Source organism: Salvelinus fontinalis, chromosome 19, assembly GCF_029448725.1.
Source record: "Salvelinus fontinalis isolate EN_2023a chromosome 19, ASM2944872v1, whole genome shotgun sequence".
NCBI classification, from domain to species: Eukaryota; Metazoa; Chordata; class Actinopteri; order Salmoniformes; family Salmonidae; genus Salvelinus; species Salvelinus fontinalis.
In genome coordinates, this window is record NC_074683.1 from 1,723,843 (window position 1) to 1,737,664 (window position 13,822).

The 13,822-nt window shown below is 40.2% G+C and overlaps 1 protein-coding gene across 1 annotated transcript in view; it reads right to left on the bottom strand.

Annotated features, from left to right (window-relative positions):
- The window catches only part of mao (monoamine oxidase), a 75,265-nt gene that overhangs the window by 1,047 nt on the left and 60,396 nt on the right, over positions 1–13,822 (bottom strand). Inside the window, exons 12-13 of the mRNA XM_055870325.1 lie at positions 7,657–7,754; positions 7,320–7,431 (exon numbers count right to left, since the gene is read on the bottom strand). Of these exons, the coding sequence (XP_055726300.1) occupies positions 7,320–7,431; positions 7,657–7,754 (210 nt within the window). The remainder of the gene's footprint in view (positions 1–7,319; positions 7,432–7,656; positions 7,755–13,822) is intronic.

A 13,822-nucleotide genomic window follows, 5' to 3' on the forward strand; every position in this document is an offset into this window, starting at 1 on the left:
GGGGTTATATGAAATAAATATACACTCCCCTGCGTATTTATTTGGACAGTGAAGCTAAACCTTTCAATTTGGCTAAATACTCCAGCATTGGGATTTAAGATCAAGTTGTAAGGTGGCGCCGACAGACATGGCAGCTCTGCTTCTAGCTCCTAAGCAACTTTGCAGTATAATGTTTTTTGTGTGTTATTTCTTACATTATTAGCTCATAACGTTTTGTGTGTTATTACATAAAGCCGGAAATAACTTTTGGATATCAGAGCGGCGGTAACTCACCAGCATTTCGACCAGGAATACAACTTTCCCAAATTGGATGCTTTGTTCGTAACACCCAGGGCATTTTAAATTATCCCAGAGGCTGCTCCAAGACGCCTCCTTGGAGAACAGGTATTCAGGAGTGGACTTGTAGTCCAACTCAGGAGGTGTGCACACCATCCACCGCTTCCGAGTATATTACTCGCTAATGTTCAGTCTCTGGACAATAAAGTAGATGAGCTCAGGGCGGGGATCTTCTTCCAGAGAGACATCCGGGACTGTAGCATACTCCGTTTAACAGAATCATGGCTCTCTCGGGATATACTGTCCCCATCCATACAGCCAGCTAGGTTCTCAGTACATCGCGCAGACAGGAATAAAAAACTCTCCGGGAAAAAGAAGGGGGGAGTTGTCGTGCCCTGAACTTAGAGATCCTTTTTATGTCTCTATTTTGGTTTGGTCAGGGCGTGAGTTGGGGTGGGTATTCTGTGTTCTAAACGGACCAAGCAGCGTGGAAAAAAGGAGAAATGGACATGGGATGACATCCTGGATGGCAAGGGTTCCTGGACATGGGAGGAGATCCTGGCCAGGAAGGGATCGCCTTCCATGGGAACAGGTGGAAGCATTGAGGAAGGCGGAGGCAGCGACGAAAGCAGAGCGGCAGCGTTACGAGGGAACACGGCTGGCAAGGAAGCCTGAGAGGTAACCACGGGGAGTTTGGCTGAGTCAGGTTTTGAGCCAACTCCCCGTGCTTACCGTGGCGAGCGTCGTACAGGCACCATGTTATGCGGTGGAGCGCACGGTGTCTCCAGTACGCGTTCTTAGCCCGGTGGCCACATTCCAGCTCCCCGCATCTGCCAGGCTAGGGTGAGCATCCAGCCAGAACGGGTTGTGCCAGCCCTGCTCTCCAGACCTCCAGTGCGCCTCCACGTCCCAGTGTATCCGGTGCCTCGGCCAAGGATAGGGCCTCCTGTATGTCTCTCCAGCCTGGTGAGTCCTGTGCCTGCGCCCAGAACTAATCCTCCTGTGTGTCTCCCCAGCCTGGTGAGCCCTGTGGCAGCTCCACGTACCAGACTGCCCATACGTCTCCGCCCTCCAGTGATGATCCATGGCACGAAGCCTCCAGTGAGGATCCATGGCAAGAAGCCTCCAGTGATGATCCATGGCACGAAGCCTCCAGTGATGATCCATGGCAAGAAGCCTCCAGTGATGATCCATGGCAAGAAGCCTCCAGTGATGATCCATGGCACGAAGCCTTCAGTGATGATCCATGGCACCATGCCTCCAGGGATGATTCATAGCAAGAAGCCTTCAGTGATGATCCATGGCACGAAGCCTCCAGTGATGATCCATGGCAAGAAGCCTCCAGTGATGATCCATGGCACGAAGCCTCCAGTGATGTTCCATGGCAAGAGGCCTCCAGTGATGATCCATGGCACGAAGCCTCCAGTGAGGAGTCATGGCACGAAGCCTCCAACGAAGGCCTCCAGTCCGGAGCCTCCAGCGACGCCTCCAGTCCAGAGCCTCCAGCGACGGCCTCCAGTCCGGAGCCTCCAGCTACGTTCTCCAGTCCGGAGCCTCCAGCGACGTTCTCAAGTCCGGAGCCTCCAGCGACGTTCTCCAGTCCGGAGCCTCAAGCGACAGCCTCCAGTCCGGAGTCTCCAGCGACGGCCTCCAGTGACGTTCTCCAGTCCGGAGCCTCCAGCGACGGTCTCCAGTCCGGAGCCCCCAGCGAGGGTGCCCAGTCCGGGGCCCGCAGCGAGGGTGCCCAGTCCGGGGCCCGCAACGAGGGTGCTCAGTCCGGGGCCCGCAACGAGGGTGCCCAGTCCGTGGTCGGCGACGAGGGTCCCCGCACCAGAGGTGCCACCAAAGTGTGGTGAGCCAGTGGTGGAGCGGGGTCTGCGTCCCGCACCTGAGCCGCCACCGTGGATAGATGCCCACCCAGACCCTCCCCTATAGGTTTAGGTTTTGCGGCCGGAGTCCGCACCTTTGGGGGGGGGGGGGTTACTGTCACGCCCTGACCTTAGAGATCCTTTTTATGTCTCTATTTTGGTTTGGTGGGTATTCTATGTTCTATGATTTGTATTTCTATGTTTTGGCCGGGTAGGGTTCTCAATCAGGAACAGCTGTCTATCGTTGTCTCTGATTGAGAAGCCCTTTTTTCCACCTGTCTTTGGTGGGAAGTTGACTTTATTTAGGGCACATAGCCTTTAGCTTCACGGTTTGTTTTTGTAGTGTTTATTGTTTTGTTCGGCGTCATTTTTATTAAATAAAGGAAAATGTACGCTCACCACGCTGCACCTTGGTCTTCTTCTTTTAACGGCCGTGACAGGTGGTGTATGTTTCATGATTAGCTACTCATGGTGTGATAGTGATAATACACAGAAACTCAAGTCCTTTTGTTTACCCGACCTAAAATACCTCACAATCAAATGCCAACCATATTACCTCCCAAAATAATTATCTTCGGTTATAGTAACAGCCGTGTATATTCCCTCTCAAGACGATTCCACGACTACCCTCAAGGAATTACACTGGACTTTATGCAAACTAGAAACCACATATCTGAGGCCGCATTTATTTTAGCTGGGGATTTTAACAAAGCAAATTTAAGGAAATTGCTACCGAAGTTCTATCAACACATTGATTGTAGTTGACTGTAGTACTCGCGCTGGGAAAACACTCAACTACTGCTACTCCCCCTTTCGAAATGCCTAAAAGACCCTTCCTCGCCCTCCCTTCGGCAAATCAGATCACGACTACATTTTGCTCCTCCCTTCCTATTGGCAGAATCTCAAACAGGAAGTAGCCGTGCTAAGGTCTATTCAACGCTGGTCTGACCAATCGGAATCCATGCTTCAAGATTGTTTTTATCACGTGGACTGGGATATGCTCTGGGGTGCCTCTAATAACACTGACGTATACACGGATACAGTGACTGAGTTCATCAGGAAGTGTATAGGGGATGTTGTTCCCACTGTGACTATTAAAATCTACCCAAACCAGAAACTGTGAATATATGGTAGCATTCGCTCAGAACTGCCACATTTAAGCATGGCAAGGTGACTGAGAATATGGTTGAATACAAACAGTGTAGTTATTCCCTCCGTAAGTCAATCAAGTCAGTACAGAGACAAAGTGGAGTCGCAATTCAATGGCTCAGACATAAGATGTAAGCGTGTTAACCCTCGCAAGGCTGCTGGTCCAGACGTCATCCCTAGCCGTGTCTTCAGATAATGCGCAGACCAGCTAGCTGGAGTGTTTACGGACATATTCAATCTCTCCCTATCCCAGTCTGCTGTCCCCTCTTGCTTCAAGATATCCACATTGTTCCTGTACCCAAGAAAGCAAAGGTAACTGAATTAAATTACTATCGTCCCATAGCACTCACTTCTGTCATCATTAAGTGCTTTGAGAGTCTAGTTAAGGATCATATCACCTCTACTTTACCTGACAACCTAGACCCACTTCAATTTGCTTACCGCCCCAATAGATCCACAGACGATGCAATCACCATAGCACTGCACACTGCCCTATCCCATCTGGACAAGAAGAATACCTACGTAAGAATGCTGTTCATTGACTATAGCTCAGCCTTTAACACCACAGTACCCTTCAAGCTCATCATGAAGCTCGGGGCCATGGGTTTGAACCCCGCACTGTGCAAATGGGTCCTGGACTTCCTGACGGGTCGCCCCCAGGTGGTGAAGGTAGGACACAACACCTCCACTTTGCTTATCCTTAACACAGGGGCCTCACAAGGGTGCATGCTCAGCCCCCTCCTGTACTCTCTGTTCACCCATGACTGCGTGGCAATGCATGCCTCCAACCAATCATCAAGTTTGCAGACAGCATAGCAGTAGTAGGCCTGATTACCAACAATGACGAGACAGCCTACACGGAGGAGGTGAGGGCCCTGGGAGAGTGGTGCCAGGAAAATAACCTCTCCCTCAACGTCAACAAAACAAAGGAGCTGATCGTGGACTTCAGGAAACAGCAGAGGGAGCATGCCCCTATCCACATCGATGGGACCGCAGTGGAGAAGGTGGAAAGCTTCAAGTTCCTCGGCGTACACATCACTGAAAGTATTCAGATCCCTACACTTTTTCCACATTTTGTTACGTTACAGCCTTATTCTAAAATCGATTAAATAAAGAAAAAAATGCAGCAATCTACACACAATACCAAAGCGAAAACAGGTTAAACACTTTTTTGCAAATGTATTAAAAATAGAAATACCTTACTTACATAAGTATTCAGAACCTTCGCTATGAGACTCGAAATTGAGCTCAGGTGCATCCTGTTTCCATTGATCATCCTTGAGATGTATCTACAACTTGATTGGAGTCCACCTGTGGTAAATTCAAATGATTGGATCTGATTTGGAAAGGCACACACCTGTATATATAAGGTCCCACAGTTGACAGTGCATGTCAGAGCAAAACCTAAGCCATAAGGTTGAAGGAATTGTCCATAGAGCTCTGAGACAGGATTGTGTCGAGGTACAAATCTGGGGAAGGGTACCAAAACATTTCTGCAGCATTGAAGGTCCCCAAGAACACAGTGGTCTCCATCATTCTTGAATGGAAGAAGTTTGGAACAACCAAGACACTTCCTAGAGCTGGCCGCCCGGCCAAACTGAGCAATCTGGGGAGAAGGGCCTTGGTCAGGGAGGTGACCAAGAACCTGATGGTCACTCTGACAGAGCTCTAGAGTTCCTCTGTGGAGATGGGAGAACCTTCCAGAAGGACAACCAGCACTCCACCAATCAGGCCTTTATGGTAGAGTGGCCAGACGGAAGCCACTCCTCAGTAAAAGGCACATGACAGGCCGCTGGGAGTTTTACAAAAACAAGATTCTCTGGTCTGATGAAACCAAGATTGAACTCTTTGGCCTGTATACCAAGTGTAACGTCTGGACGAAACCTGGCACCATCCCTACGGTGAAGCATGGGGGTGGCAGCATCATGCTCTGGGGATGTTTTTCAGCGGTAGGGATTAGTCAGGATCGAGGGAAAAATGAATGGAGCAAAGTACAGAGATCCTTGATGAAAACCTGCTCCAGAGTGCTTAGGACCTCAGACTGGGGCGACGGTTCACTTTCCAACAGGACAACGACCCTAAGCACACGGCCAAGACAACACAGGAGTGGCTTCATGGACAAGTCTCTAAATGTCCTTGAGTGGCACAGCCAGAGCCCAGACTTGAACCCGATTGAACACCTCTGGAGAGATCTGAATATAGCTGTGCAGCAAAGCTCCCCATCCAACCTGACAGAGCTTGAGAGGATCTGCAGAGAAGAATGGGAGGAACTCCCCAAATAAAGGTGTGTCAAGCTTGTAGTGTCATACCTAAGAAGACTCGAGGCTGTAATTCCTGCCAAAGGTGCTTCAACAAAGTACTGAGTAAAGGGTCTGAATACTTATGTAAATGTGATATTTCAGTTTTTTATTTTTTATAAATTAGCACCAAAAAACACATTTATTTTTTTAGCTTTGTCATTATGGGGTATTATGGGTTGATTGATGAGGAAAACAAACAATTTAATACATTTTAGAAAAATCCCGTGACGTAACAAAATGTCAAGGGGTCTGAATACTTTTCCAAAGAGAGTGTATTTTTTTTTACCAAACTAGGCAAGTCAGTTAAGAACAAATTCTTATTTTCAATGACGGCCTAGGAACAGTGGGTTAACTGCCTTGTTCAGGGGCAGAACAACAGATTTTATCCTTGTCGGCTCAGGGATTCGATCTCGCAACCTTTCGCTTACTAGTGCAACGCTCTAACCACTAAACTACCTGCCGTATCTGTTTTACCATTTAGAATTCAGGGCACCTTATATATCTAGTCCCCCCATTTGAAGGTGTCATAAGTATTTGGACAAACTCCGTCTTCACTTCTCCTCCACATTTACTGGATTGGTTGAACAGTGCAGAAGGGAACCTCCCCTGACAGTTTTTTTCTTGTCAGGACCAAAAAAAATTGAAGACAAAGGGAGATACCTAGTTAGTTGTACAACTGAATGCATTCAACTGAAATGTATCTTCCACATTTAACCCAACCCCTCTGAAAGAGAGAGGTGCAGGGGGCTGCCTTAATCGACATCCACAGCGCCCGGGGAACAGTGGGTTAACAGTCTTGCTCAATCCAGGATTCAATCCAGCAACCTTTCAGTTACTGGCCTAATGCTCCTACCCGCTACCTGCTAACCTCCCCTGTTATTACTAATGGTGAGAGATTAGCATGTTTTGGGGGCATAATTTTGTGCGTCTGTAACTTTCTCACTCATCATTATTCACGATTCATTCATGATTATCCATAATCATGGTAGCATTCACATTAATGTAGAAGTGTTCAGAAACATATTATTTTCTTATTTCCAATAAAAATTACTGAAAAATGACACAAAACATTATTTACCATTTCTATTGGGCACAACATAATTCGAAACACAACCAAAACAAACTGCAAATGCATCTAACAAGTTTCTAGAGTCACAAGCTTGATGTAGTCATTGTGTGCTAGAAATATTGGACCAAATACTAAACTTTTGACTAAATGTAGTACACTATAAGTGAATTTGTCCAAATACCTATGATATCTTAAAATGGGAGGACTAGATATAAAGTGCATTCATTTGGAAACGGTAAAACAGGTATGTACTGTATGAAAGTACCCTGAAATTAAAGGTGACATTCTGTACTGTCACCTCATATAAAACATTTGATCTCAAATCCAAAATGTTAGCGTATAGAGTCAAATGAAAAGTTTTAGCTTCACTGTCCAAATAAATATGTACACTTTTAGAACAAAATTAGCTATCTAGAACCTAAAAGGATTCTTCAGCTGTCCCCATAAGATAACCCTTTGAAGAACCCTTTTAGGTTCCATTTAGAAGCCTTTTGGTTCCAGGTAAAACCCTTTTGTGTTCCATGAAGGACCCTTTCCACAGAGGGTTCAACATGGAACCAAAAAGGTTTCTCCTATGGGGACAGCCGAAGAACCCTTCTGGAACCCTTTTTTCTAAGAGTATAGGGGAGTGTATTACTGCATTGTGAAGGCTCTCACCTCTCTGGCGGCCCTCTCCCCTGCCTGAACAGCCCCCTCCATGTAGCCACTCCACTCAGTAGCTGTCTCTGTGCCTGCAAAGTACAGTCTGCCTACTGGCTTCCTGAGAACCCTAAAAAGAGAAGGGAGGAGAAGAGGGAGCGGAAGGTGAGAGGGAGGAGGGGAGGTATAAAGGTTAAATAAAAGGTTAGATAACGTCACAGTGTGTGTGTGTGTGTGTGTGTGTGTGTGTGTGTGTGTGTGTGTGTGTGTGTGTGTGTGTGTGTGTGTGTGTGTGTGTGTGTGTGTGTGTGTGTGTGTGTGTGTGTGTGTGTGTGTGCGCGTGTCTGCTACTTACTTGCCGTACTGGGTGAGTATACCAGGGGGGAAGTAAGCAGTGTAGCAGCCTCCAGAATACTCCTCCTCACACCAGTTCTTCTCCTCGTAGTGCACAGGCTGGGCGAGAGAGGACTGGGGGTTAGTACTCATATCAAACTTAAAGCTACAATCCTTAGTTGCTACATCCATCCTTGGACCTATACATTTATGATAAATACCCATTGATTGTTTAAGAATAAAACATAGAAAGGCCTGATGAGCTTTGTGTGTGTGTGTGTGTGTGTGTGTGTGTGTGTGTGTGTGTGTGTGTGTGTGTGTGTGTGTGTGTGTGTGTGTGTGTGTGTGTGTGTGTGTGTGTGTGTGTGTGTGTGTGTGTGTGTGTGTGTGTGTGTGTTAATTACCTCTGCTGATTTTAGGTGCTGACTGATCTGATCTCTAATGACATAGTCATGATGTACCCCGTCAGAACCCAAAATATAAGCTTTGTTTTACTATAATGTTTGCAAACAAATTAAATATAAACAAATACTGTACAGTCGCAAAACATGGTTAAAACTATAATTGATGGTCAGTGCTTGCATCCATAGAAGTAGTAGTAGTAGTAGTCATAGTAGTAGTAGTCATAGTAGTAGTAATAGGAGTCATAGTAGTAGTAATAGTAGTCATAGTAGTAGTAATAGTAGTCATAGTAGTAGTAATAGTAGTCATAGTAGTAGTAATAGTAGTCATAGTAGTAGTAGTCATAGTAGTAGTAATAGTAGTCATAGTAGTAGTAATAGTAGTCATAGTAGTAGTAATAGTAGTCATAGTAGTAGTAATAGTAGTCATAGTAGTAGTAATAGTAGTCATAGTAGTAGTAGTCATAGTAGTAGTAGTAGTCATAGTAGTAGTAGTAGTCATAGTAGTAGTAGTAGTCATAGTAGTAATAGTAGTCATAGTAGTAGTAGTAGTCATAGTAGTAGTAGTCATAGTAGTAGTAGTCATAGTAGTAGTAGTAGTCATAGTAGTAGTAGTCATAGTAGTAGTAGTAGTCATAGTAGTAGTAGTCATAGTCATAGTAGTAGTAATAGTAGTCATAGTAGTAGTAATAGTAGTCATAGTAGTAGTAATAGTAGTCATAGTAGTAGTAATAGTAGTCATAGTAGTAGTAATAGTAGTCATAGTAGTAGTAGTCATAGTAGTAGTAATAGTAGTCATAGTAGTAGTAATAGTAGTCATAGTAGTAGTAATAGTAGTCATAGTAGTAGTAATAGTAGTCATAGTAGTAGTAGTCATAGTAGTAGTAATAGTAGTCATAGTAGTAGTAATAGTAGTCATAGTAGTAGTAATAGTAGTCATAGTAGTAGTAATAGTAGTCATAGTAGTAGTAATAGTAGTCATAGTAGTAGTAATAGTAGTCATAGTAGTAGTAATAGTAGTCATAGTAGTAGTAATAGTAGTCATAGTAATAGTAGTCATAGTAGTAGTAGTCATAGTAGTAGTAGTCATAGTAGTAGTAGTAGTCATAGTAGTAGTAGTCATAGTAGTAGTAGTAGTCATAGTAGTAGTAGTCATAGTCATAGTAGTAGTAGTCATAGTAGAAGTAATAGTAGTCATAGTAGTAGTAATAGTAGTCATAGTAGTAGTAATAGTAGTCATAGTAGTAGTAATAGTAGTCATAGTAGTAGTAATAGTAGTCATAGTAGTAGTAGTCATAGTAGTAGTAATAGTAGTCATAGTAGTAGTAATAGTAGTCATAGTAGTAGTAATAGTAGTCATAGTAGTAGTAATAGTAGTCATAGTAGTAGTAATAGTAGTCATAGTAGTAGTAGTCATAGTAGTAGTAGTAGTAGTCATAGTAGTAGTAGTAGTCATAGTAGTAATAGTAGTCATAGTAGTAGTAGTCATAGTAGTAATAGTAGTCATAGTAGTAGTAGTCATAGTAGTAGTAGTAGTCATAGTAGTAGTAGTCATAGTCATAGTAGTAGTAGTCATAGTAGTAGTAATAGTAGTCATAGTAGTAGTAATAGTAGTCATAGTAGTAGTAGTCATAGTAATAGTAGTCATAGTAGTAGTAGTCATAGTAGTAGTAATAGTAGTCGTAGTAGTAGTAATAGTAGTCATAGTAGTAGTAATAGTAGTCATAGTAGTAGTAATAGTAGTCATAGTAGTAGTAATAGTAGTCATAGTAGTAGTAGTCATAGTAATAGTAGTCATAGTAGTAGTAATAGTAGTCATAGTAGTAGTAATAGTAGTCATAGTAGTAGTAATAGTAGTCATAGTAGTAGTAATAGTAGTCATAGTAGTAGTAATAGTAGTCATAGTAGTAGTAATAGTAGTCATAGTAGTAGTAATAGTAGTCATAGTAGTAGTAATAGTAGTCATAGTAGTAGTAATAGTAGTCATAGTAGTAGTAGTCATAGTAGTAGTAGTCATAGTAGTAGTAGTCATAGTAGTAGTAGTAGTCATAGTAGTAGTAGTCATAGTAGTAGTAGTAGTCATAGTAGTAATAGTAGTCATAGTAGTAGTAGTCATAGTAGTAGTAATAGTAGTCATAGTAGTAGTAATAGTAGTCATAGTAGCAGTAGTCATAGTAGTAGTAATAGTAGTCATAGTAGTAGTAATAGTAGTCATAGTAGTAGTAGTCATAGTAGTAGTAATAGTAGTCATAGTAGTAGTAATAGTAGTCATAGTAGTAGTAATAGTAGTCATAGTAGTAGTAGTCATAGTAATAGTAGTCATAGTAGTAGTAGTCATAGTAGTAGTAATAGTAGTAGTAATAGTAGTCATAGTAGTAGTAATAGTAGTCATAGTAGTAGTAGTCGTAGTCATAGTAGTAGTCATAGTAGTAGTAATAGTAGTCATAGTAGTAGTAGTCATAGTAGTAGTAACAGTAGTCATAGTAGTAGTAATAGTAGTCATAGTAGCAGTAGTCATAGTAGTAGCAATAGTAGTCATAGTAGTAGTAATAGTAGTCATAGTAGTAGTAGTCATAGTAGTAGTAATAGTAGTCATAGTAGTAGTAATAGTAGTCATAGTAGTAGTAATAGTAGTCATAGTAGTAATAGTAGTCATAGTAGTAGTAATAGTAGTCATAGTAGTAGTAATAGTAGTCATAGTAGTAGTAGTAGTCATAGTAGTAGTAGTCATAGTAGTAGTAGTCATGGTAGTAGTAGTAGTCATAGTAGTAGTAGTCATAGTAGTAGTAGTAGTCATAGTAGTAGTAGTCATAGTCATAGTAGTAGTAATAGTAGTCATAGTAGTAGTAATAGTAGTCATAGTAGTAGTAATAGTAGTCATAGTAGTAGTAATAGTAGTCATAGTAGTAGTAATAGTAGTCATAGTAGTAGTAGTCATAGTAGTAGTAATAGTAGTCATAGTAGTAGTAATAGTAGTCATAGTAGTAGTAATAGTAGTCATAGTAGTAGTAGTCATAGTAGTAGTAATAGTAGTCATAGTAGTAGTAATAGTAGTCATAGTAGTAGTAATAGTAGTCATAGTAGTAGTAATAGTAGTCATAGTAGTAGTAGTCATAGTAGTAGTAATAGTAGTCATAGTAGTAGTAATAGTAGTCATAGTAGTAGTAATAGTAGTCATAGTAGTAGTAATAGTAGTCATAGTAGTAGTAATAGTAGTCATAGTAGTAGTAGTCATAGTAGTAGTAGTAGTCATAGTAGTAGTAGTAGTCATAGTAGTAATAGTAGTCATAGTAGTAGTAGTCATAGTAGTAATAGTAGTCATAGTAGTAGTAGTCATAGTAGTAGTAGTAGTCATAGTAGTAGTAGTCATAGTCATAGTAGTAGTAGTCATAGTAGTAGTAATAGTAGTCATAGTAGTAGTAATAGTAGTCATAGTAGTAGTAATAGTAGTCATAGTAGTAGTAATAGTAGTCATAGTAGTAGTAATAGTAGTCATAGTAGTAGTAGTCATAGTAGTAGTAATAGTAGTCATAGTAATAGTAGTCATAGTAGTAGTAGTCATAGTAGTAGTAATAGTAGTCATAGTAGTAGTAATAGTAGTCATAGTAGTAGTAATAGTAGTCATAGTAGTAGTAATAGTAGTCATAGTAGTAGTAATAGTAGTCATAGTAGTAGTAATAGTAGTCATAGTAGTAGTAATAGTAGTCATAGTAGTAGTAATAGTAGTCATAGTAATAGTAGTCATAGTAGTAGTAGTCATAGTAGTAGTAGTCATAGTAGTAGTAGTAGTCATAGTAGTAGTAGTCATAGTAGTAGTAGTAGTCATAGTAGTAGTAGTCATAGTCATAGTAGTAGTAGTCATAGTAGAAGTAATAGTAGTCATAGTAGTAGTAATAGTAGTCATAGTAGTAGTAATAGTAGTCATAGTAGTAGTAATAGTAGTCATAGTAGTAGTAATAGTAGTCATAGTAGTAGTAGTCATAGTAGTAGTAATAGTAGTCATAGTAGTAGTAATAGTAGTCATAGTAGTAGTAATAGTAGTCATAGTAGTAGTAATAGTAGTCATAGTAGTAGTAGTCATAGTAGTAGTAGTAGTCATAGTAGTAGTAGTAGTCATAGTAGTAATAGTAGTCATAGTAGTAGTAGTCATAGTAGTAATAGTAGTCATAGTAGTAGTAGTCATAGTAGTAGTAGTAGTCATAGTAGTAGTAGTCATAGTCATAGTAGTAGTAGTCATAGTAGTAGTAATAGTAGTCATAGTAGTAGTAATAGTAGTCATAGTAGTAGTAGTCATAGTAATAGTAGTCATAGTAGTAGTAGTCATAGTAGTAGTAATAGTAGTCGTAGTAGTAGTAATAGTAGTCATAGTAGTAGTAATAGTAGTCATAGTAGTAGTAATAGTAGTCATAGTAGTAGTAATAGTAGTCATAGTAGTAGTAGTCATAGTAATAGTAGTCATAGTAGTAGTAATAGTAGTCATAGTAGTAGTAATAGTAGTCATAGTAGTAGTAATAGTAGTCATAGTAGTAGTAATAGTAGTCATAGTAGTAGTAATAGTAGTCATAGTAGTAGTAATAGTAGTCATAGTAGTAGTAATAGTAGTCATAGTAGTAGTAATAGTAGTCATAGTAGTAGTAATAGTAGTCATAGTAGTAGTAGTCATAGTAGTAGTAGTCATAGTAGTAGTAGTCATAGTAGTAGTAGTAGTCATAGTAGTAGTAGTCATAGTAGTAGTAGTAGTCATAGTAGTAATAGTAGTCATAGTAGTAGTAGTCATAGTAGTAGTAATAGTAGTCATAGTAGTAGTAATAGTAGTCATAGTAGCAGTAGTCATAGTAGTAGTAATAGTAGTCATAGTAGTAGTAATAGTAGTCATAGTAGTAGTAGTCATAGTAGTAGTAATAGTAGTCATAGTAGTAGTAATAGTAGTCATAGTAGTAGTAATAGTAGTCATAGTAGTAGTAGTCATAGTAATAGTAGTCATAGTAGTAGTAGTCATAGTAGTAGTAATAGTAGTAGTAATAGTAGTCATAGTAGTAGTAATAGTAGTCATAGTAGTAGTAGTCGTAGTCATAGTAGTAGTCATAGTAGTAGTAATAGTAGTCATAGTAGTAGTAGTCATAGTAGTAGTAACAGTAGTCATAGTAGTAGTAATAGTAGTCATAGTAGCAGTAGTCATAGTAGTAGCAATAGTAGTCATAGTAGTAGTAATAGTAGTCATAGTAGTAGTAGTCATAGTAGTAGTAATAGTAGTCATAGTAGTAGTAATAGTAGTCATAGTAGTAGTAATAGTAGTCATAGTAGTAATAGTAGTCATAGTAGTAGTAATAGTAGTCATAGTAGTAGTAATAGTAGTCATAGTAGTAGTAATAGTAGTCATAGTAGTAGTAATAGTAGTCATAGTAGTAGTAATAGTAGTCATAGTAGTAGTAATAGTAGTCATAGTAGTAGTAATAGTAGTCATAGTAGTAGTAATAGTAGTCATAGTAGTAGTAATAGTAGTCATAGTAGTAGTAATAGTAGTCATAGTAGTAGTAGTCATAGTAGTAGTAGTCATAGTAGTAGTAGTCATAGTAGTAGTAGTAGTCATAGTAGTAGTAGTCATAGTAGTAGTAGTAGTCATAGTAGTAATAGTAGTCATAGTAGTAGTAGTCATAGTAGTAGTAATAGTAGTCATAGTAGTAGTAGTCATAGTAGTAGTAATAGTAGTCATAGTAGTAGTAGTCATAGTAGTAGTAATAGTAGTCATAGTAGTAGTAATAGTAGTCATAGTAGCAGTAGTCATAG